The sequence below is a fragment of the Cervus elaphus genome, chromosome 10 (genome assembly GCF_910594005.1).
Source record: "Cervus elaphus chromosome 10, mCerEla1.1, whole genome shotgun sequence".
NCBI classification, from domain to species: domain Eukaryota; kingdom Metazoa; phylum Chordata; class Mammalia; order Artiodactyla; family Cervidae; genus Cervus; species Cervus elaphus.
The window spans coordinates 53,101,375-53,122,673 of record NC_057824.1 but is presented as its reverse complement, the minus strand read 5'-3'; the positions used below and the strand labels follow the sequence as shown (position 1 = coordinate 53,122,673).

The window sequence follows — 21,299 nt, the reverse complement described above, 5'->3', positions numbered from 1 at the left end:
GCATCCCCTTTCCAGCCCCCGCCCCCCTCCAGCAGGGGGAGAAGCCAGTCCTAAGGTCCAAGCAGCAGGGCCCTGCTCCAGGGCCCAAGGTGAGAAGGTTAAACACGGGCCTGGCAGCTCAGGATTGCAAGGTCGCCGCCCCGTCAGTGGTAGAAACCACGCGACTGGGTTTTGAAGCTTCATCATCAGTAAATCCCAGTGAAGACCTGTTCTGTTCGTAGCTCCTTCCCAGAATTTATCTGCGTTTCCATTTTATAGCCTTGCTGATGGGTTGTTTACTGTTTCCACGGGTTTTCAGTTAGCGTTTTCACCACAGTTGCCTTTCACTGCCGCTCCCAAATCTCCATTACCAAGCAGAGCGCAGGGCGACAGGATCACTGAGCAAGCCCAGTCGAGAGACGGCCACGCGGTCCAAGGATGCATATGGGCATTTTGGCTGGTGACTCAAATAGCTGGTGTTGGAAACTTCCACAGTCGACCCTGTTTCCCCGGCCTTTTCCTCTTACGCGGCTTGCTGTGTTCCCATTAACAGCCTCTCTCTTCAGAAGCGAATTGGTGACCAAGTTTTCTCAATTAAACCATCTACTGTGTGAAACGGGCACTCCCCACTCGATTTCAGTGAGAGTCATTAGTTGTTTAATCCCTACCAGAGGGATTAAATCAAATTACGTTTGGAAAATAAAACACGTTGTGAATGGTGATGGTTTTTGTTTTTTTGGGAGGGCGGGGGAGGGCGGCAAGTAGTTAGTGTTTGTGTTCAGGGCCTGCTTGATGTTTTCCATTTTCAAAGCATCGCACACCGGAATCTGGCAGGGTAAGAGCCAGGAGGTTGTCACACCATTCTGATACACGCTTTTGGTTTTTTTTTTTTTCTTTCTTCCTTTGTGTCCTAGTGAGCTGCCTCATTCACCCCAGAACCTCGTGGCCAGCCTGAGCCCTGCCCACGGCCACGCCGTGGTGCTCTCCTGGGTCCGACCCTTCGACGGGAACAGCCCTGTTCTTTACTACATCGTGGAGCTGTCCGAGAACAGTGAGTAGGGACGCGGCGGTGTCGCCATGGGCCATAATCAGATTTCTCCCGGCTCTTAACATCTTTAAGCTTTCCTTCTGGCTCAGACCCACACCAGCCAGCGAAATGCTCCAGATGCTTCACGGAGTTTCAAACGGAAACCGCGGCTCAGGCTTCGGGAAAATGAAAGGGCGGCGTGGGCGCCCAGGCGGGCAGCAGCAGGGGTGGCCCCAGGGCCTCCCATGGGCACCGGGGTCTGTGCTGAGGCCCCGGGCCGTGCCCGCAGGGCCGCCGGGTCTGCGTGGCGTGGAGAGGACACCGCAGGAGCGGCCTCTTGCCGTCAGGATCCTGACATAGCCGACTCCCATGGGCGTCGTCTCCTTGAAATCAGGACTGTTTCGGGCGTCTTTGTGCCCTTAATAGGCAGGCTCCCTGGTGGAGTCCCCGAGGATGAGCTTGGTCACAGTCACCGACCCCAGGCCGTGAGGGAGGTGCCCTGTGGCGCCCGGGTTACGTAAAACAGGGCACGGCTTCAAACGCACGCCAGCTGTCCCCTCAGCAGTGTGCGCGGTTGGTCGGCTCTTTGTCAGACATCTTGCTTAAGTAAGAAGCAGGTTTTACATACAGTCATTCATTCCGTTCGTCCATGCATCTGTCCATCTGTCCAGTACTTAGGCGTCTGCTCTGCTCCAGGCACTCTGCTTGCTGGCTGCAGCGCTAACACGGTCAGCCCCAAGCCCTGACAGCAAGGACGTGGTCAGACGCGTCCTCGCGTCCTGCCGTGCCATGCTCGCCCATTGAGGCACCTTCATTCCAAGTGCCGTAGGGAGACAGTGCGGGGGGCCCAGATGGGAGGTGGTCGGATGGCGCCCCTAGCAGGTGGGCGTGGCGGGAGGCCTGGGCAGGCAAGGGCAGGGGGCAGCGTGTCACCTCCAGGCGTTTGGAAAGAGCTTCTGAAGTGAGGACAGCTTTGGGGAGGGGCCGGGACACTGAGAAGGTGACCAAGGGCATCCTCTGCCCCCCGGCTCCCCTGCTGGGCCCACCTGAGCTGGCCACTGCCCAGACGCTTTCCCTCAGAGCCTCTAGAGGAGAAGAGTCCGGGGTAGTGCGCACCGTCATCACGACTGCATCAAGCACTGTTAACACAAACACTCTGAAGTGGAGAAGACCATTCTCTCCAGCCGGCCCTGACTTCGTCTGCAGCCTGGGCCAGGTCAGTCCATGCCACTCTCAGTGGATGAGTCACACGTCTCCCCGCCGAGCAGATAGCAAGACCGGCACTGTCATCTGGGCCAATGATCTGGGTTTTATTTTTATTAGGGAACAGCGCCCTTAAGAAGCCCCTGAACACGCTGGCTAATCACGTTCAGAAAGAGCTGCTTAGCAGCTAGTGTGCTGAAATGGAGATGGTAGTTGGCCTGTGCTGAGGGCTGTGCCAGCCGACAGTCCCCACGTCCCGCTCCTCAGGGTCCTGGCCGCCGCCGGCACCACCTGGCAGGCAGAGTCAGCTGCCGTCCCCCTGGCAGCCGGGGTCCTGCAGGGACCACTATGGCGAGGCTCAGCGGCGGCGGCAGGCGCTGGGTGACACCTGCCCTCTCGACGTGCCAGCGTCACCGAAGGGCCTCGTCAGCGCTTTCATGGAGCAGAACTCTGGAGCTGCCGCCGTAGTGTGTCCCGGCGCCAGCCCGAGCCAAAGCCCGTGTGTGCGGAGCGTGGCCCCTGCAGGCGTCCCAAGCTCCTCCCAGGGAGCTGGCTGTTCTCTGATCCCAGGCATCTCTGCCAGAGGCCAGGGCCCGGAGAGAACTGCCCCGTCCAAGGCCCAGCCCGAGGGACGAGCCTACTGGGCTGAGGCGGGAAGGCCCAGTAGGGCCAGGGGAGCCCAGCGGACCCTCCACGGCGGTCCAGTGGTTAAGACAGCCCTCATCGACTGCACGGGGCACAGGTTCAATCCCTGGTCAGAGACCTAAGGTCCCACAGGCTGTGTGAGGCGGACAGAGGAACAGAGCGAGGGCTGGGGCTCTTGATGGCTTCACAGCAGGGACCCTGCAGACAGGCTGAGGACTCTACGCAGCAGAAGGACGGGGCCCGCTCTGAAGTGCTGGTTGAGTTTGATCAAGACTCATCTCTAAGATCGTTGCAGTCCCAAGGGGGCGAGTGCCAGAAAAGCCTGAGGGACTTTGAGGTGGCCCCAAGGGCAGGTCACCGGGTGGTGACCTCCGAGCCACCTTCAGGGTCACCTGATGCTCCAGGGGCCTGCACTTTTCATTGTTTTTGAGCTATTCTTACAACTCTAGAGTGATCTCGCAACTCTAGAGCTTTCTCCAGAAAGCTCGCAATGATGCAAATAATTCTTGTCCATAGGAATCGTGTGTCCTGGTGATAAGTCATGACCGTAGTAGTTGGTTATTGCTCTGAAGCTACTGGCCAGTTTTGCCCCTTTGTAAGTTCATTTTAGCCTTCCTGATGGTTAGCATGCGTGTATGTTGTTTGAATTCTCTTCTGATACATTGATTGTAACATCTTACTGGTTCCCTCATTAATCAATAGCAGCTAAAATCTTTAGTCTTTGCTGGTTGCACAGGAGATGGGGGTTCCATCCCTGGGTCAGGAAGATCCCCAGGAGAAGGGAATGGCTACCCACTCCATATACTTGCTGGGAAATCCCAAGGGTGGGAAGTCTGGTGGGCTCCAGTCCACGGGGCGGCAGAGACACCTCAAGGGCCCCAAATGTGTTTGTGCTTCCAGCAGCCTGGACACTAGCCCCAGGCCCACTTCTGACCCGGTCTCCAGCCGTAGTCTCTTCCTGCATAGAAGCACTCGTTGCTTAGAGAGCAGAGGCCAGGCTTATGGCGTGGTTCAGGTCAGTCCAGTCGCACAGTCGCGTCCCCGGGGAGGTGGGGAAAGCCTGCCTTCACGGCGAGACCGCTCACGGCTCAGCCCGCTCTCCTCCCGCACGGGTGTCTGTCTGTCTGTCAGCCTGCGGCTGCCACCCCGAGAGTATGTGTAGCCTCCTCCTCCCGCCTTGGTGTCATGAACTTCAAAGCTGACGCCTGGCTGCGTGTTGTCTTCTTGCCAAAGTGGCAGAGAGATTTTGTTCTTATGCTTCAGATTATTTGCAACCATCTTTGAAACACGTGTCACACGGATGCCTTCTCACCGCCTGTGAGAGTGAGGAGGTGGCTTCATCCGAGCCCACTTTCTGCGGGTTTTGCATGTTGAACCTCACAATGACAGCACTTGCTCCCATTTTAAAATCCACCCTCCCTGTTGCGTCGCCCTGTCATCGGCGTGGAGCTGGGCTGAGGTGGGGGGCTTGGGGGCTTGTCTGCTACCCCCGGCTGAGCGCCCCTCCACTTCTGGGCCTGTCCAGGCCCCGCGTCTAGCCGCTCTAGCCAGTGTCTCCTTCTCTGATGCAAACGGCCTCTCCCGTTCAGGGACCACACCCTTCCCAGGACCACGTCCCCTCGTGAGCCCACCTGGGGCACGTCCCGTGTCTCCCCCAGAGCTCAGGAGGCCCAGGCTGGGGGATGCAAACAGCTGACGGTCTCACAGCCTGTTCTTGCCGTCACTCTGGCCATATTCCTTAGCAGGGAATTTCATTTAGTTCCCAAGTTCTCAGCTCTTTTTGTTCTTCACTTTTAAGACAAAACTTAAAACTCTAACCCTGCAGAGTTTTATTGCTTCTCTAAAACAGATGCATCAGAGAAAGCCTTCCCAAAGTGGAGGCTGTGAAACTATTGTAACCGCCTGCTCTCTGGGGTTCTGAGTGAGACAGAAAATGCTGTCCCTTCCTGCTCCTTCTCCTGGCCCAGTGACCATCTCTGACTAGTCTCAACCTCTGCCCCAGCCTTCCTGGGGGAGCTTGGCCCATCCCTCCTTGGGGACCTTGGAGACCTCAGTCTTACCCCCAGGGGTGCCATGAGCAAGTCCGAGTCACAGCATCCTTTCAGAATTGCGCTTCAGTTCACTCACTTAAGGTATGTTTGATGCTGTGATAGAATCACGGAAGATCTCATGGTCTTCTCTCAGGAGTACAGCCTATTCTAAAAATGTTATTTCTGCCAGCTCGAGCTTGAAATTCTAAAGTGGCTCTACAAATTATATTCCTCTCATTCTTTTAATCATTCTTTATCCAGAATCCTCTAGAAGGATCTCATTTAACCTTCACGGAACCAGCTATTATCTGTGCTTCTCCTTTAACGTCTGGATGAGCTGTGATTAAGCCAGGGGAGGCTGTTCCGTGGCCCGGACACGCTCACCTCTGAGTTCTCACGTCCACCCAGAGCAGATGAGTGGCTCAGAGTGGGGATCAATTCCACAGCCCCCGTCCCAGCGGCTTCACCCTGAGGAGCTTGAGATTATGTGTTGTCTGGGCTTTGAAACTGTCTCTGTTGACACCATGACAATAATCTGAGGGCCCTTTAGCATAAAGAAGCAAATGCTATTCATCCCACCAAAGTAATTTCAATAACTCGTTGAGCTGAGCACTGAAATATAGGTCAGAGTCTCTGAAAAACTTGAAAATAATTACAGCAAGCACTTGAAAAATCATGAGGGTGGTTTAGAAAATAACCGTTAAGTATTGACCTGTGCTCATTTCATTTCATTTTTTTCTGCTGCTCTTTTCTTTCCAAATTTTGTAAATAAGTTTATGTTACTTTTTTGAGAGATACATACACATATATTTATATATGTCTATATACATTTAAAAAAAAGACTTACCTTTAGTATTACTGTGTGGATGTACAGTTCTCAGAGTCAATCCAGGTTTTCTAGCGTATGTGATTTCGGAGATTTTGTTAAGGAAAAAACCATTCAGGGCTTCCCTGGTGGTCCAGTGGTTAAGAATTGACCTTGCAACACAGGGGACGTCGGTTCGATCCCTGGTCCAGGAAGATCGCATGTGCTGCCGAGCAGCTGAGCCCGTGTGCTGCTTCCCCTGAAGCCCGAGCGCCACAGACCCCCCTGCTCCGCAACAGGAGAGGCCGCCGCAGCGGGAAGCCCACACAGCACCCGGAGCGTAGCCCCCACTCGCCACAATCACAGAAAGCCCACCCAGCAGCAAAGACCCAGCGCAGCCAAAAATAACTAAGCAAAATCACACGTAAGAAATAAAAACACTCAATGGTGAGAGGACCCCCGCGGGGATCTTGGGCAGGGCCGGTGCACATGGGGCCACGGGCCCCCCAGAGGGGGCGCCGGGTGACCGCTCTTCACAGCTAGTGGAGGTCGCAGCCCCTGCTATCAGCGCACCCCCCCAAAGGCAGCAGGTCCCCAAACAGGAGAGGCTCCCCTGAGCCCCGACAGGAGGGCCCACTCTGCAGAGCGTGAGCTCCAGGAGACCCCGTGGCCTTCAGTCCGGGCTCCCCACGTCCGGCCAGCGTGTGCCGGGTGGCCACACGCCACAGCCCCGCCGTCCTCCCTGCAGGAACCCCGGTGTCCACTGCAGGCCCATGTGCCCCCAGTCCACACCGCCCCGTTAACCGGCCAGCCTTTCCCTGCCCCCCACCTCCTACACATTTTGTTTGAGAACGTTTAGGTTTACAGAACAGTCATGGGGAGAGAGTTCCCCAGATCCCACGCTCGGTTTCCCCTCTCATCAACTTGCCTTCGTGTGGGAACTTGTTGAAATCAGTGAGCCCATGTTGCCGTACGTTCAGATTGTTACCTAAAGGCCAGGCTTTATTCGGTCTCCTCGGCGTTTTGCACATGTCTGTTTCTGTCCCAGGACCCCACCTGGGCCCACACCCCATTCGGGGGCCTTGGGCGTCTCCGCAGGCTCCTCCTGGCCTGGCAGGTTCTCACACTTACCGTGATGTGGACGATGGTGGCAGTCTGGGGAGGAAGGGGAGTGTCGGAGGTCCTCTCACAGTTAGACTGGGGTGAGGGGTCTGGGGGGTAGACCGCGGGGCGCAGCGCCCTCTCACCGCCCCCCCCCAACTACGCACCGCTCTCAGAGCGGCTGCTGCTGTTGATGCCGACGGGCCTGTGACGGGGGAGCTGCAAGTGAGCGTGCACCCGGGTTGCCTCCTCCGCGGCCCCATCCTGAGTGTGCACCGTCAGCCTGAGAAACCCAGAGCGCTTGCGTCCCGCGTCCACACGGCCAGCCCCGGCTGGGAGAGGAGAGTCTCCCCGAGCGTGACCTCCCTGGACCCCGAAGGTGATGGTCCAGAGGACAGCTCCCTTTCTGCATCCTCTCTGTGACAGAGCCCTTGGCTTTCCTGCTGCAATACCGAGCAACTGCCAGAAGTCGAAACAATGAAGTTGTACTAATCCGGAAGTGTCCACGACGTGGGAGGATCAGGCCGTCATCCGTGCCTCCGTCTCCCGTGTGTGGATGCGGACGATGGTGCCTGCTGCGGGCCACCATGGAGCCATCAGCAGCGCCTGGCACGGCAGGTGCTTCCCCCAGAGAAGGGACAGATCCGGGCCCTGGGGTCAGTCAGGCCCTCTGCTAGCTGCTGAGGCTCTGACAGTGACTCAGATGCATCCAGGCGGAGTTTATCTCCTGGGTGGCTGTTTAAGTGGATGCGTGTGAGTGCATGCTCAGTCACTCAGCTGTGTCCGACTCTTTCGTGACCCTGTGGACTTGCCCGCCAGGCTCCTCCGTCCATGGGATTTCCCAGGCAAGAATACTGGAGTAGGTTGGCCATTTCCTCCTCCAGGGGATCTTCCTGACACCGGGATCGACCCAGCATCTCCTACATTGGCAGGCGGATTCTTTACCACAGAGCCCCCTGGGAAGCCCCACTAGGTGGCTGTCTGTTATTATAAAATTCTTACAATAATACTTCTGTTTCAGGAGACACAGTGTGCAGACACTTGTAGCCAGATCAGCAGTGGAATTACAATTAGAAAAATAATAAATTTGCATCTTAATTTTCCTCTTAGCTCTCTCTGTAACCTGGGGGAAGTTGTTTTAATGAAAGCATGTTCATTCTTATTTGTACAAAAAAATACAAGGGACAGCATCAGTGAGGTCTCATCGTTTCATCTACCAAGTGTACAACTGAGGACAGTGAAATGCTCACTGCTGGCAATGCTGTGACAGAACAGTCACTTTCTACAAGCTTTTCATCAGGAAAAATACTAAATACGCACAAAGGTACAGAGTATTCTTGTGTTCGGTTTCAAAAACCATCAATAGTTTACCGTATTCTTTCATCAGTACCCCCACTCTTTTTTGCCAGAGTATTTTAAGAGAAGTGCCAGAGACTTTGTCATTTCATCCATAAGTGATGCAGTAAATACTCAAACAGGGACATCAAACAAAATTAACAGAATCCTTAATATCATCTTACACTCAGTCCACATTTAAGGGTCCCTATTTTAAAAAAGCCTTTCACAGTTGACTTGCTTGAATCAGGATCCAAACCAGGTCCGTCTGCCGCGTTGGTGGCTTCGCCTCTTTCATCTCTTGATCGACTTTCCCTGTTTCTGGCCGCCTGCCCCAGGCCCTGCCTTCCCTCCCACCCCCGTGCCCTGCTCTCCCTGGCGCAGAAGCCAGGGCGCTTCCTGTCCAGCGTCTCCAGGCTCTGGCCGCTTGCTTCCCCCGGTGCCGTCTTGGTTCCTGCATCTTTGTTATCGCCCAGAGACACTCAGCCCCTGGTTGTGTGTGCCTTCTTGGCACGCACGTGTGTGTGCGTGCATGTACTTCCTGGGTGCTGCTGGGCACCCCGTACCTCGTCCCATGAGGAGACAGTGGAGACTGCTCTGCTGTCAGTGACACTGGCCCGCCCAGGAGTCCAGGCGGCGACAGCCCGTATGTCTGGGGAGAAGCTACTTAAACTTCCTGGAGCCTTGGTTTCTCGGCCTGTTAAGCGGGGAGAGAGTGCCTCTTCCTCTAGAGGTCTCATGTGGTCACGGATGTGAAAGCCTCCAGAAGGCAGACAGCCGCACAGACATTAGGTAGTGACAGTGATAATGGTTTTTTTGGCAATTAAGGAAATTCTTTGGAAAGTAGTTTCCTTCCTCGAGTACCTTTAATTGAGAAAATGGTGATGCTCTTTTTTTTTAAATAAAAAAAAAGCTTCCAGTACATTTGGGAAGATTGAAAACCATCAACTTTTTAACCAACAGACCGAGTGCAGGGGTGATTACCGCCTCCTGGTTTCCGGGCACTGGAAGCCAGGAAAAAGGCTCAGTGATGCCCATCTGTGGAGCAGAGGTTTGTTTCATAGCCCAGCTGGGGAAGACTGGAATTTCTTACTCTTCTAGATCAGAGAAGCAAAGGGCATCCCCAAAGGGGAGGGAAGAAGCTATTGAGACTTTTATGGGGTGGTTTCCTCTATCAAAAGGTTCTTCTGCATTCCAGCCCTAAGAGAAGCATCTCCTGGTACTCTTCTGTGAGGACTGGGGGAAAGAATCTTTTAAAGGGATTTTGTGTTATTGATTGTCAGGAACAGAGTTGCTACTTAAATTTTAACACTTCTCAGCAAGCTAGCAATTCCGAAGCTTGTGAATGAGCAAATCCTCCCCAGAACCACTTTTTTTTTTTTTTTTGATACAAATCAGAGTGCCCATGAGATGGATCGGGTTCATTTGTATTAGTTTTCAGTTTAATCTCTCTTCCTGCCAGATCTTTTATCTTGGAGCAGGAGAGGGAAAAAGAACAAATAAAGAATCCTATAGATGCAGCAGGAGGACTGAGCAGAGCCCCAGGGTCCGAAGCAGATTAATAGGCCCTGTTGTCAAATCAGACTCGGCAGCGGCTCCTGCGGCTCGGGTGCACGTCCAGGAGCTGTTCACACCCTGCGTGAACAAATGGCCCCGAGTCAGGGCGCCGTGTGGGGCCAGTCGGGGTCCGGGGGTTGGGGGCAGAGGGGCCTGCGTGGGGCTGGAAGGCGGCGTCCGGGCGCTTCTCAGCCCCTGCCCTGTCGGTTCATCTTTAGTCCACGGGCTGGACCACTGTCCTTCTAATGCTGCCCCTTTGTGAAGTCGCCGCCGTACCTGGCTGAGCAGGTGAGCTGTTTGCTCCCAGACCCTTCCGTCTCTGTAGGAAGAGAGGGATGAAGAGACAGTTTATTGCGTCATGTCGCTCAAGACCCCGCGGGAGCAGACGCACTCTTGGCTTATGGTCAGGGGGTCTTAACGCAGGGAGGAGTGGGGGGAGGGAGCTGAGTGACCAGGGGCCGGCGACAGCGGGGCTAGACTCGCCCGTGGTCACAGGGCCCCGGGGAGCCGCAGAGCCTGGGGAGGGGCTGTGCAGAGTTGCCCCAGAGAAGAGAAGGGGATCTTGGTGTGAAGAGTGCAGACAGCGTCTCCAGTGAGGAGGGAAGAGCCCTGCCCTGCCTGACAGGCCCCCAGGGCACAGGCAAGGTGGGGATGGTCGTGAGAGTCTGGGTGAAGACGGGAGCATCCAGCAGAGTCCCCACCGGGGCCAGGCCTGGGCCAGAGGCATCAGCACGCTGACTGGTCTCAGGACTCACGTGGTATCCCCCACTGTGCTATGTGTACATCAGGTAAAATTTCTCATTGTGGTGAGATACACACAACATGAGACATCCCATCCTAACCATGTCTACGTGTGCACCCAGTTGCGTTAAGTACATTCACAGTGCCGTGCAACCAGTCCGCGGACTCTTTTCATCCCACAGAACTGAAGCTCTGTCCCATTAAACAGCTCCCGGCTCCCTCCCGGCCCCAGCCCTCTGCATTCTGGCCCCGTGAATCTGATCGCTCCAGGCGTCTCATTTAAGTGGATTTTTTTTTTTTTTTTTTTTTGTCCTTTTGTGTCTGGCTTATTTCACTAAGCATATAATGTCCTCACGGTTCATCCATATGGGAGCATAGTTCAGAACTTCCTCCCTCCTCAAGGCTGACTAACATTCCGTCACGGATGGACCACATTCTGTTTATACATTCATCTGTTGATGGACACTTGGTTTGCACCACCTTTTAGCTACTGTGAATAATGCTATTAAGAGCATGAGTGTACAAACACCAGTTTGAGACCCTACTTTCAGTTCTTTGGGGTATGTATTTTGACATGGGATTGCTGGGTCACATGGTAATCCTATTTTTAACTTTTTGAGGAACTGCCACCCCTAGATGATGAAATGGCAACCCACTCCAGTGTTCCTGCTTGGGAAATCCCATGTACGCAGCAGCCCGACGGGCGGACAGTCCATGGGGTCGCAGAGGCAGACACAGTTGAACAACTGAGCACACATAATACGCATTTTCACATAAGAAGGAGGGACACAACTGAAGCACTGTAAGTGGAAGAGCGCAGAGTCAACGTCGGCCTCTGTCTTTTCAGCCGGGTGTCAGCCATCTTCAGGGTGGAACCTGTATCTCCTCTGAAGCCTGACTCAGCGTGCCTGGTTCCCACCAACCACATCCAGTGACGCTGACACTAGAGGCGCGTCTGTCCCCCTCTATGGTGACAGGGAACTCTTTTCTGTAAGGGAACCCGCCCAGAAAACCAGATCACCACGAGCTGTTTGATGCCCTAGAAGGGCCTCGGGCTCCCAAAGCAAAAGGAGACACTGGTGGGAGTTTTTCTATAGTTAGCTGGAGACGCACACGTTGCATTTTTAAAGGAAGCATAAGAGCAGGGGTCCTTGTCAGCGGTAGATCACCTGTATCACCCAGACGCCCAAGCCAGGAAGACCCAAATGCCCAGCTGGTGGCGAGGACTGCCGGCCCAGAAAGCCATTTTGGGAGCAGCTTTATTTGAAATAATTAAAAAGACTCAGCCTTCACGGCCCAATTGGCGCAGTGCTGCAGAGCGTGCGGCTTCCTCGAGGAGTCCAGACTTAGCATGGTCGGCGCTGCGTGTGGGTCAACAGGAGTCGCCTCCGAGGGCCTCATTTCATTCATTTGGGAACAGCTTGTGGCTACTTCTTCACCCATAAAGACCCCGAGCGCGTTCCTGATGAGCCCCAGGCGCAGACTCCTAGTCTTCATAGGCAGGCTTCTAGGTCTTTGCGGAAGTGGCTGTGATGTTGTGTGCGCGCCGTGCAGGCCTGTCTGCAGTCCCAGCTGAGCCTTGTCTGACACCAGGCTCACGAGGCACCCCCGTGTGACAGTCTCAGACGTGGGCGAGCGATCGCAGCAGCGTTTCCAAGGAAAAAGAAGGACAATCTGATTCCCGGAAGAGTCGCCCATCCCCCCGTCTCATTTCACTGGTAACTTGAAGACACAGTTCAGCCTCGGAGCGATTCCGAGTGGACCCGACAGAGGGCGCTTGTTCATCCTAAGGCTCCGCGAGGTGGTCGGGCCAAGAAGCCTGCCTCAACTCTGCGGAGAAATCCCTGGGAGGGGTGGGGGCCGGCAGAGCCTTCTGAAGCCTTGCAGGGGAGAGCTCCCTTGGCCCACAGGGCCGCCCTTCCACACCTACCGAGAAAGCCAGGGGAAAAGATCTCCTAAACTCTCTGTGAGTTTCATTGCGCGTCTCTCCAGCCAGAGCCGCTCAGGGGCGTGGATGGAACGGGCTGCCACGCAGATGGGCGGCAGAATGCATGGCCCATCTGTCTTTCTCATGCTCATTTCCTCTTTTATTAAAATGTTAATGAATATAGTTTTTATTTATCATTTGGTGGCGTGTGCAGCATCCTTTTCTGGGAGACAAATCTGCAATCTGCCACGTGAGCTGACAGAGAGCGTCTTCTCATTATCCAGTGAACACGGGAATGAGGAACAACGCTCTGGTTCCATTTAAACTGCCACGTGCAGGCTGAACAAAAAATATCCCTTTACGTGTAGACAACAGCATGGGGTTGGCAGCGGGCGCCCCCGGACTCGGGAGCGGGCGGCCTGAGTCCAGAGCCGGGCTCACTGGTGCTGGCCACGGGACGGGCACCTCGGGGCGCGCATCCGCGCAGTGGGGCCGACCCCTCCGTCTGCCTTGGCGAGCGAGTGAGCCGGTTTATGCGGACGCACTTTGCGTTCCCTTGTTATCATTCAGACGGGCGCCTGCAGAGGTTCGAACTTGTTCTGCTCCTCCCTTCAGACTCTCCCTGGAAAGTGCATCTGTCAGACGTCGGCCCCGAGATGACGAGCGTCACGGTGCGCGGCCTGACCCCGGCTCGCACCTACCAATTCCGCGTGTGCGCCGTGAACCAGGTGGGCAAGGGCCAGTACAGCGCGGAGACCAGCAGGTGAGCGGCCGCGTCTGCCTCCGCGCGGCCAGGGGAGCCGAGCGCGAGCGTCTCGTGGGGCGGAGGGAGGCCATCAGCGAGGTCACTTCGAGGTCATCGACCTCCGCCCTTAGTGACCTGAGGAGGGGCGGACACGAGTGGGAAGCCTGTAACCAAGAGGAAGCGCAGGGGTTCGCGGGGCGGGCCGGGGCTCCCTCACTGCAGAGGAGAGTTTCTTAGGCCCCTGGGGCGCTCTGACTACACGGGCAGGAGTCATTCCCGATCGCAGAGTCCCCTGTGTACTCGAGATTAAAGAGCTGGCGGTGTCTCTGGGCCCTTTGTGAGCCTGCGGGGCGGAACTCGTAAGCACCCAGCAGGTCCGCGGGAGGCACAGCGAGCCCCGCGTTTCCCCGGTGGTGGTCCTGATGCTGAGTCCTCCGCACCACCACCCCCCACCCACCCGCCCAGGCCGGCAACTGCTCTCAAGCCTGTTCAGATGTGACCTGGGGAAAGGGCTTCATCGCATCTCAGCGCGCCCTCCCCGGCCAGTGGGAGCTCTCGGAGCCTGTGCAGTGGAAGTGTTGAGAGCTGTCAACCACTGTTTTCTAATCGTGGGGGCTTGGTGTGCGAAATATTGAAGGCACTGAAGAAAGCGATTTGGAAGCAGCCCCGGACTCGGCCCGCGAGCGGGCTCGCTGGGGCTGGTGGTCCTTAAAGGGCGGAGGTACCGTGGGCTGCTCAGACAGAACAAGCTTGCCCCTGTGTCTTCCGGACCCATTATATTGATTTGTCCTTCCTGTCGGATCAGCTGTGTGTTTTGCTTTATTCCTCACTCGATTCGAGCACACAGTTCGGCTCAAGATTCAGCAGGACTGAGAAGGGGTGCGAGGGCCCCATGCTCCTGGGGCTCATCTCTCCTCCCCTCCCGCCCTCTCTTTTCAGACTGATGCTCCCCGAGGAGCCACCCAGCGCTCCCCCGAAAAACATAGTGGCCAGTGGGCGCACCAATCAGTCCATCATGGTCCAGTGGCAGCCGCCCCCAGAGACAGAGCACAATGGGGTGCTCCGTGGATACATCCTCAGGCAAGTAGCCCGTGCCCGGCCACGTTTAGGCCTCTGCGAACAGTCCAGTGTCTGTCTTGCTGAGGCGCAAGCTCAGATGTCTGTAGGAGCCCAGCAGTAATCCGGAGACCCAGGCCAGCGGTAGGACTCTCGGGGGTGGTGGGTACTGCGGCCAACAGCGAGAACGAGCGCCTGTGGGCAGCCTCTCGGGGACAGGCTCTGCAGATCCAGCCGTGATGCATACATACCTTCACGGGGTGCAGTTTAGCAGAACAGTAGGGAGTGTTCCAGGCTGGAAGCAAGGCATGCTTATTCCTTGTAAATCCTTTCACTCTTAGGTTTTTACCAGAGGTATGCCTTCTAAAGTATAAGGATTTTTAATTAAAAAGAATACAATTGATTTCATTACAAGCCAGTTTTTACCATGCTAGTATGTTGGGCTGCCAGGTTTTCCGGAATTATCAGAAAAAGATAAAAGCCTGGCTCTTTTACGTGCATTCTCACAGTTTTCCAATGTTGGGAATGAAACCATTATGTTCTAAAACACAGGGCAGGCCACACCCTCCCAGCCGCAGACCAGACATGGCCCAGGAGTGGCCAGTTGGCTCTCTCTGCCCGTCTGGGAGGGGTTTGGCTTCTGAGCACCTCTCATGAACCACGCCAGCCCTGGCTGGGTTGGCAGAGGAAACTGCTTTGCCAAAAACTACTGCTAAGTTTAAAATGGCAGCGAAAGCAATCGGTTTAGTAGTTTGTCAACGCAAGTAAAAGGAAAAAAGTAAAACAGTATTGAAAAGGTAACTGTGAACTCCCTCCTAATGGACTGTGCAGCCATGGACCCACCCGTCACCAGCCTCCGGGGGCAGGGCTGGTAGGTGTCCACCTCGCAGACGCCCAGCCCGCGCCTGTGCTAAACCTGTGGTCAGGAGACACCAGGTTAACAAAGGTCTCACGTGGAGTGATGTAACTCCGTAGCTAAACGTAAAACATTACGAGAGAGTTGCTTCTTTAACTCCATTGTCTGCGTACAGAAGTCAGCTCATCCCCAGCATGTATTTATGTAATCACCCACTCATCGTTTAATACACATTTATCTATACGCACGTAATGGGTGCCTGTTCACTGCTCTTCTCCAGTTGTCCTCAAGCATATGAGTTATCCTCTGAACACAAGCCAGATCATTATCTGCCTGAAGAGGTTCAAACGTGGCCGTCCCCCGGCTGCACAAGGGCCGCGGGGCTGAACCCGCACACAGGGCCCCCTCGGTCTCTGAGCCCCTGGCCTCCCTTCCCTGGTTCACAGAGGAGACTGCTGATCGGCCCCCTGTGGGCAGGGGGCGCCTGTGGACCCGTGGGTGGACCTATGGGCCCGTGGGTGCGTCCAGAGCCTGGTCTCTCTCCCCTGGAAAAGCAGCCCAGCGCTTCCTGCTGCTCCAGCCCAGGTTTTCCTCGCTGCTCGCCCAGCTGTCCCCTGGTCCCCTGCTCATCAACTAATGAAGATAATTGGCCTCCCCTCTGGACCGGCCTCCCCCTCCCATGCTTGTCATCCCATCCGCCTCTGTCTTTTTTTGACCACAGAGAGGAAAAGTTTCCTGGGGCTCCATCTGCCAAGTAAGGACTTTAAAAGTCAGGCCGCAAAGCCAGGCTCGGGGCGTGGAGTTTCCTAACGCAAGCTCTCTGATGTTGCGAGGCCCCGTCGGCCACTGCACACTTCCCTGTTTTGTGGGATTACGACTCTTAAAAGGATTTTCCATGATGGTGTCAGTGGAGGCAAGCGCTGGAAAAGAGGGCATCATATCTGCAGGGGCTTCAGTCCAGAGAGCCCTGAGACGCAGGTGTACCACACAGGCCATGAATATCCCAAGTTTTCAAAAATTAAAGACCCATGCCAAAATGAATTTGCTGGGAAACATTTCCAAATAATCCTCCAGTCTGCAGATCAGCTCTGTTTCCAAGCGTGTACCCTCCGGGGCACAGGACTCCATGTCAGACCAGCAGCACAGTCCACGGAAGAACAAAGTGGAAATAAATCACCGCCGCGGCTCCGGCCGTAAGAAGTAGTTAGAGTGCGTGTACAGTAATAAAATATTCATAATAATGGGCAGGGTGTTTCTTTGAGAGGAACATAGGGGTTATGTCCTTTAAAAACATTCTCCTGTTTATTTCCATGTAAAGAATCTTCTGTTCTCTCTGAGGCAGTCTCCTGGGCAACGTATCCGGCCCTTCAGCAGACGATGCCCCGCGCTTCTGTTATTAATTATGACCTTCCTAGACATTCTGTGAATATTACAAGAGTGCCCTGAGCCGCTGGTCAGAATGGACCACGCTGCCTGCCAGAAGGGAGAGGTGGATTCTCCCTGCCTCATACAGATAGGTCTGGGAGGAGGGGTGGGCAGGCTCAGTTTCAGGGTTCAGAACTCAGGGTTCTCCGTTAGCACACTTCCTACACAAGCCATGTTCCCAGCAGAGAAGTGTTTTTGGGGGTGCTTTAATCCATCACAGCTCCTTTGCACCCGTCGTTTCATCCTATTCTCCAACCGACCCCACGGGATGCCATCATTACCGCGTCACCTTGGGGAGGAGGAAGCCACGGCTCAGAGAGGTGAAGAGTTGGCCTCAGACCTGCCAGCTCGTGAGTCTTCTTCCCGGCTTGGTCTTCTGGGTGGCCGGCTCTGCTCTCCCTGGGACGCATACCAGACAGTGAAGCGGGATCTCCAGCAGCCACGCCCGGCTGTACCCTGCTGGGTACCCGCGGTCCTGGGCCCAGTCACGTGCCAGGCTACTCTGGAGTCTGGTGTGGGTGGGAGCCAACATTTGCCTTTTTTTCAAAATGCCTGCCTGATTGTCCCGGGGCCATTTATTCTCAAAGTCCCCGTTCTGTAGATGGGGAGACAGCTGGTACTCAGATGATGCCATACCAAGCCTTCCTTGCCTAGAAGACAGGCCGTCCTGAGACAGACGCGGTTCAGCCCGCCGTGAGCGGTGCCCAGCCCAGGCGGGGGAGTCCAGCGAGCTGCAGCGGGGTCGGGGTTGCGGGGAGAGGCACAGGTGGGTGTGAGGCCTCTTTCTTGCCCATCGCGGACGCCGCGTGTGCGCCAGCGCCTCCCCCAGGGCCGCTGCGGGCCCGTGTCCTGCGGCTCCTCTCAGGCGCACGGCAGGAAGGCCTTGGGCCTCCGTGCCCTTCATGACCTGCCTGCTCTCGGTTCTCTCTGCCTCCTCCCCAGCAGGACTCACCGCACACAAGCGGCCTGTAGCAGGAAGGGCTCAAAGACAAGTCTCAGAAAACCCTGGTTTTCATGAAGAACCTTTTATTACCGTGTCCGTACATCCTGAGTGCGTTTTCATTCATCACGCTCCTTGGAGAGCTGTTTCCCACTCCAGGCTTGGATTTCGGATTTCCTTCTTTTTTCTGAGGGCGGTAGCCTTGCTGACATGCTGGTTCGAGTGAGTCTGGCTCAGGCCCTTCCCTGCGTCCAGGCCCTGTGGCCCTGGGGACGGCATGGTGGCTGACCGGGACTCTGCAGGGTCTCTCAGCGTCCTGAAGGCGCCTGAAGACCCCAGCCCGCCGTGGGGAGTGGGTGTGTCTCCTGCCCCACGCCAGGTCCGTGTCCTTCTGTACCTCTGCCATCCCCACCGAGCATCGGAGACATGTCTCCTTGAGGAAGGAGCCAGCTCTCAGCTAGAAACTCCATGCCCTTGGAAGCTGTATGATGCCCGAGGAAGTTATTCCCACAGCTCTCACCCCTCAGCTTACCCAGAGGAACCATTCACTTCTGCACACATGATCATGGAAGACATCTGTCACTCAAAGTAATGTTACAACAGTCCTTTCACTGTGCAAATAGCAACTTCCCAGCTAATATGTTTTCTGCGTTCAGAGTCGTGTACATCATTGTTTTAAATAAATGCAACTTTAAATCTCTGCCTTTCGTACACAAAAGAGCCTGCACATTGCCCTCTCACAGGTCCCCTAAAAGCCCCTCTTAGCAGTGGACCCATGTTTTAGGAGTGTGAGCACCTTTGAAAGCCAGTCATTGTGACTCTGGACTTCATGCACCACCCCAGCAGGGAGCTCAGCCCCCAGACACCGAGGGACCACGCTGCCCACTTCCTTTCCTCCGTCGTTTCAGAGTCACTGGAGGAAGGGGTCGCCAGGACTGATTTATAGCTGCAACCCACTAGAAATCTCGTCTGAAAGTTGGGGTCCTGAGTTACTGTACTCCCTGGACGACTGACACTTAAAAAGGGATCATTTTTCCTAAACCCTGACATGGTTGAAGTGTGAGGCCTGTTAGCCCAGAGCTTCTAGTCACTGTGAGATTAGATCAGACCTGCTTAGCGATGGAAGTGGAAGTTGTGTCGTCTGGGGCGGACCTCTGGGCTTTATTCTTGTCTGTCTACCCCTGATCTCCTCTAACCGCGTGGAGCAGCCTCGGGCAAACCCAGCCTGTGGCTCAAGTCATCTCTCTCGGTCTGCCGCAGGTACCGCCTGGCCGGCCTGCCCGGGGAATACCAGCAGAGGAACATCAGCAGCCCCGAGGTCAGCTACTGCCTGGTGACCGAGCTCATCATCTGGACCCAGTACGAGATACAGGTGGCTGCCTACAACGGAGCCGGCCTGGGCGTCTTCAGCAGAGCCGTGACTGAGTACACCCTGCAAGGAGGTGAGCCCCCCAGGCGGCACGGTCTTCTTCACTGGGGAGCAGGATATGCGAAGTTCTGTTGGAGCAAGTGAGTTGAAATATTTTGAAATATTTCAGCTCACTCAATATTTGAAATATTTATTTCTGTTGAAATAAAAATAGAGTGTTCAGTCCTCTAGGGAGCAATCAGAAGGGGATGAATCACATATTTAATTTAATCTCTCCCTCTATTCGTAAGCTATAGCAAAACCACAGAAAGGGATTGGGTATATTATTCTGTCTGCTGCTTTCTGGTTCCTAAGGACGGAATGCATCTCTACACATCCTTTAACGGTCCACTTATTCTGAAAATTCCTGTGGAATTGACTTTTTCGAAAAGGAATAATGGTAAATTTTACAATGAAGGTGGCTGTGGAGTCCTGTGTGAAGCTGTGAACATTTTTCAAAGAGAATGATTATTTAGTATTTTGTTTTTAGCGATGTAATACAATTATTAGTAGTGGGGTTTGCAACTCCATGCTCTCCACCCCCATTTTGGGTTTCCTTTTCCAGTTACACAAGCAAACGATTCACTAGACCCATAAAAACTCCTCCCTACACCCACCCGCCAAAACTGAGCAGGCAGAATGCCATAAAGCCAGCAGGTCTTACATTTATGTGCCAAGACCCAACCCTTGTCATCTCCAGTTAATTCCCCTGTTTTCTGGAGGGTCCGGGTCTCGGCCCCAGGAGGGGCTGGACCCTCAGAGACAGCCTCCACGTCTGACTTCACTTTCAGCGCTCTCCGCAGTAACAAGTAGACCCTCTCTGGACACAGTGGCACACCAAAGCAGCCCGGAGCCTGGCCCGGGGAAGCAATTTTCCCACCAAATCTAAAACCATTTTTCGTTGAGCAGTTTTCCCCTTCCCTGACTCACAGGTGTGAGTTTATTTGCTTAGGCATTTTTATTGTTACCAGGCCTTGACCTTTTTCAAATGATAAGGTTCCTAACTGCCCACGTCTCTCCCCAAGTCATGCCTGAGACCTAATGTTCCTTGATATTACACGCTGTCATTATCATCCCGTATTGATCGGCTGTCTGTTGTCATCCCTGAGCCCATAAATCCTCCTCACGAATTAAGTGCCGTCAGCCCAGCTCTCCCAGTGACGCGCAGAGAGACTTAGCATGCAGGACAGCAGGAAGGGCTTGTGTGTCTGCCGGCACCTCCTGATCACTCACTGGAAAATGAAAATAGCGGAAAACCTGCACTGTTAACGCTTGCTTTAATTAGTCCATTTAATAAAATAACAATAAATCCGGAAACACTTAAAATGACAAATACCGCCGCTGAGAGTCCCCCAGCACTGTTTACATGACGGTTTCCTCCAGTTGCCAGCGCGCTCACGTTCTGTGCGGGGCACAGTCTCCCCCTGGCCCAGAAGGGCTGTGGGGTGCTGCGTCCCGCGTCTGTCCCACCGTCCTGGGGGAAGCTTTAGGGCCGTGAGCGACGTGATCCAAGCGCCGTGTGAGGACGGGTGTCGGCAGGTGTGCAGGGGAGACCGCAGGGGCCCGAGGGTGGGGCAGCCGCTGCAGACGGCAGGGCGCTGGTCCGGCTGTGAGCTGATGAGCTCCCCCGATCGCCGACGCAGAGAGGAGCCACGGAAGTGTGCCGTACAGCTTCACACATGTCCCCTCTGGGCTGCCCCTCCGCCCCGTCCAGCCTGCCACACAAGCTCTCGCTGGGACGTCCTGTCCCATGGGACCAGCCCAGCCCCCTCCTCAGCTCACTGGCAGTTTCTGGGATGAAACAGGGCACGTTTTGCTCACGTTGGGCAGGTCTGAGGTCGCTGGGCTAACACAGGCAGAGCAGCCCTAACATCGGGTCCTCTGAGTCAGCAGCGCTTTTTTCTGGGTGCCCTTGGCCCCTCTGAGGTCAGTGGGGTCCCACAGGGGATTCATCCGGCCTGACTGCTGGCGGCGTGGCTGCCCGGCTGGCATGAGGGGCTCGTGGATCTGGACGCGGCTGGAGGCAGGCGCTGACTCCACGTGGAGCCGTCTCTGGATGCCTCGGCTCGGGTGAGGTTGGGGGAGTCTGCTTCCTCGCGTAGATGAGAACCTGACTTCCGCTAGCTCTGTGAGCAGAGGTGTTCAGAGTCTCTCTCTTCTCAGCTGTTTATGAGCTGATCTTGTGTGCGGTTTTCCCATCTGCATGTAGGCCGGCATCGCTGAGTCACCATTCCTTTGCCTGGGTACTGGGTGGCCAGCAAGGAGCCTGTAACTAAGAACCCCGGCAGGTCTCGGGGCCCCCAGGGTGATCATAATCCACGTCTTTGCTCACTGGAGGGCGCTTCTGACTTTCTGTGTGTCCTTGATGCAGGCTGTGATCCCGCCACCCTCGGTGTGGACTCAGAAATCACGCAGCAGGTGTCTTTTCTGGCGTCTTTCTCACGGCTGACCCGTGTGCTCTGTGCGGTACTGATGCCTGGGCAGCTGACCCGAGCACTGGACTCAGTCAGGTCCATGCT

The 21,299-nt window shown here is 55.2% G+C and overlaps 1 protein-coding gene across 7 annotated transcripts in view; it reads left to right on the top strand.

The window, feature by feature from the left end:
• SDK1 (sidekick cell adhesion molecule 1) overlaps positions 1-21,299 on the top strand; it is a 740,828-nt gene that overhangs the window by 576,883 nt on the left and 142,646 nt on the right. For all 7 annotated transcript variants that reach the window (XM_043915387.1, XM_043915391.1, XM_043915392.1 and 4 more), the window contains 4 exons: positions 894-1,030; positions 12,966-13,113; positions 14,035-14,175; positions 18,633-18,814. In XM_043915387.1, coding sequence (XP_043771322.1) covers positions 894-1,030; positions 12,966-13,113; positions 14,035-14,175; positions 18,633-18,814 — 608 coding nt within the window. The remainder of the gene's footprint in view (positions 1-893; positions 1,031-12,965; positions 13,114-14,034; positions 14,176-18,632; positions 18,815-21,299) is intronic.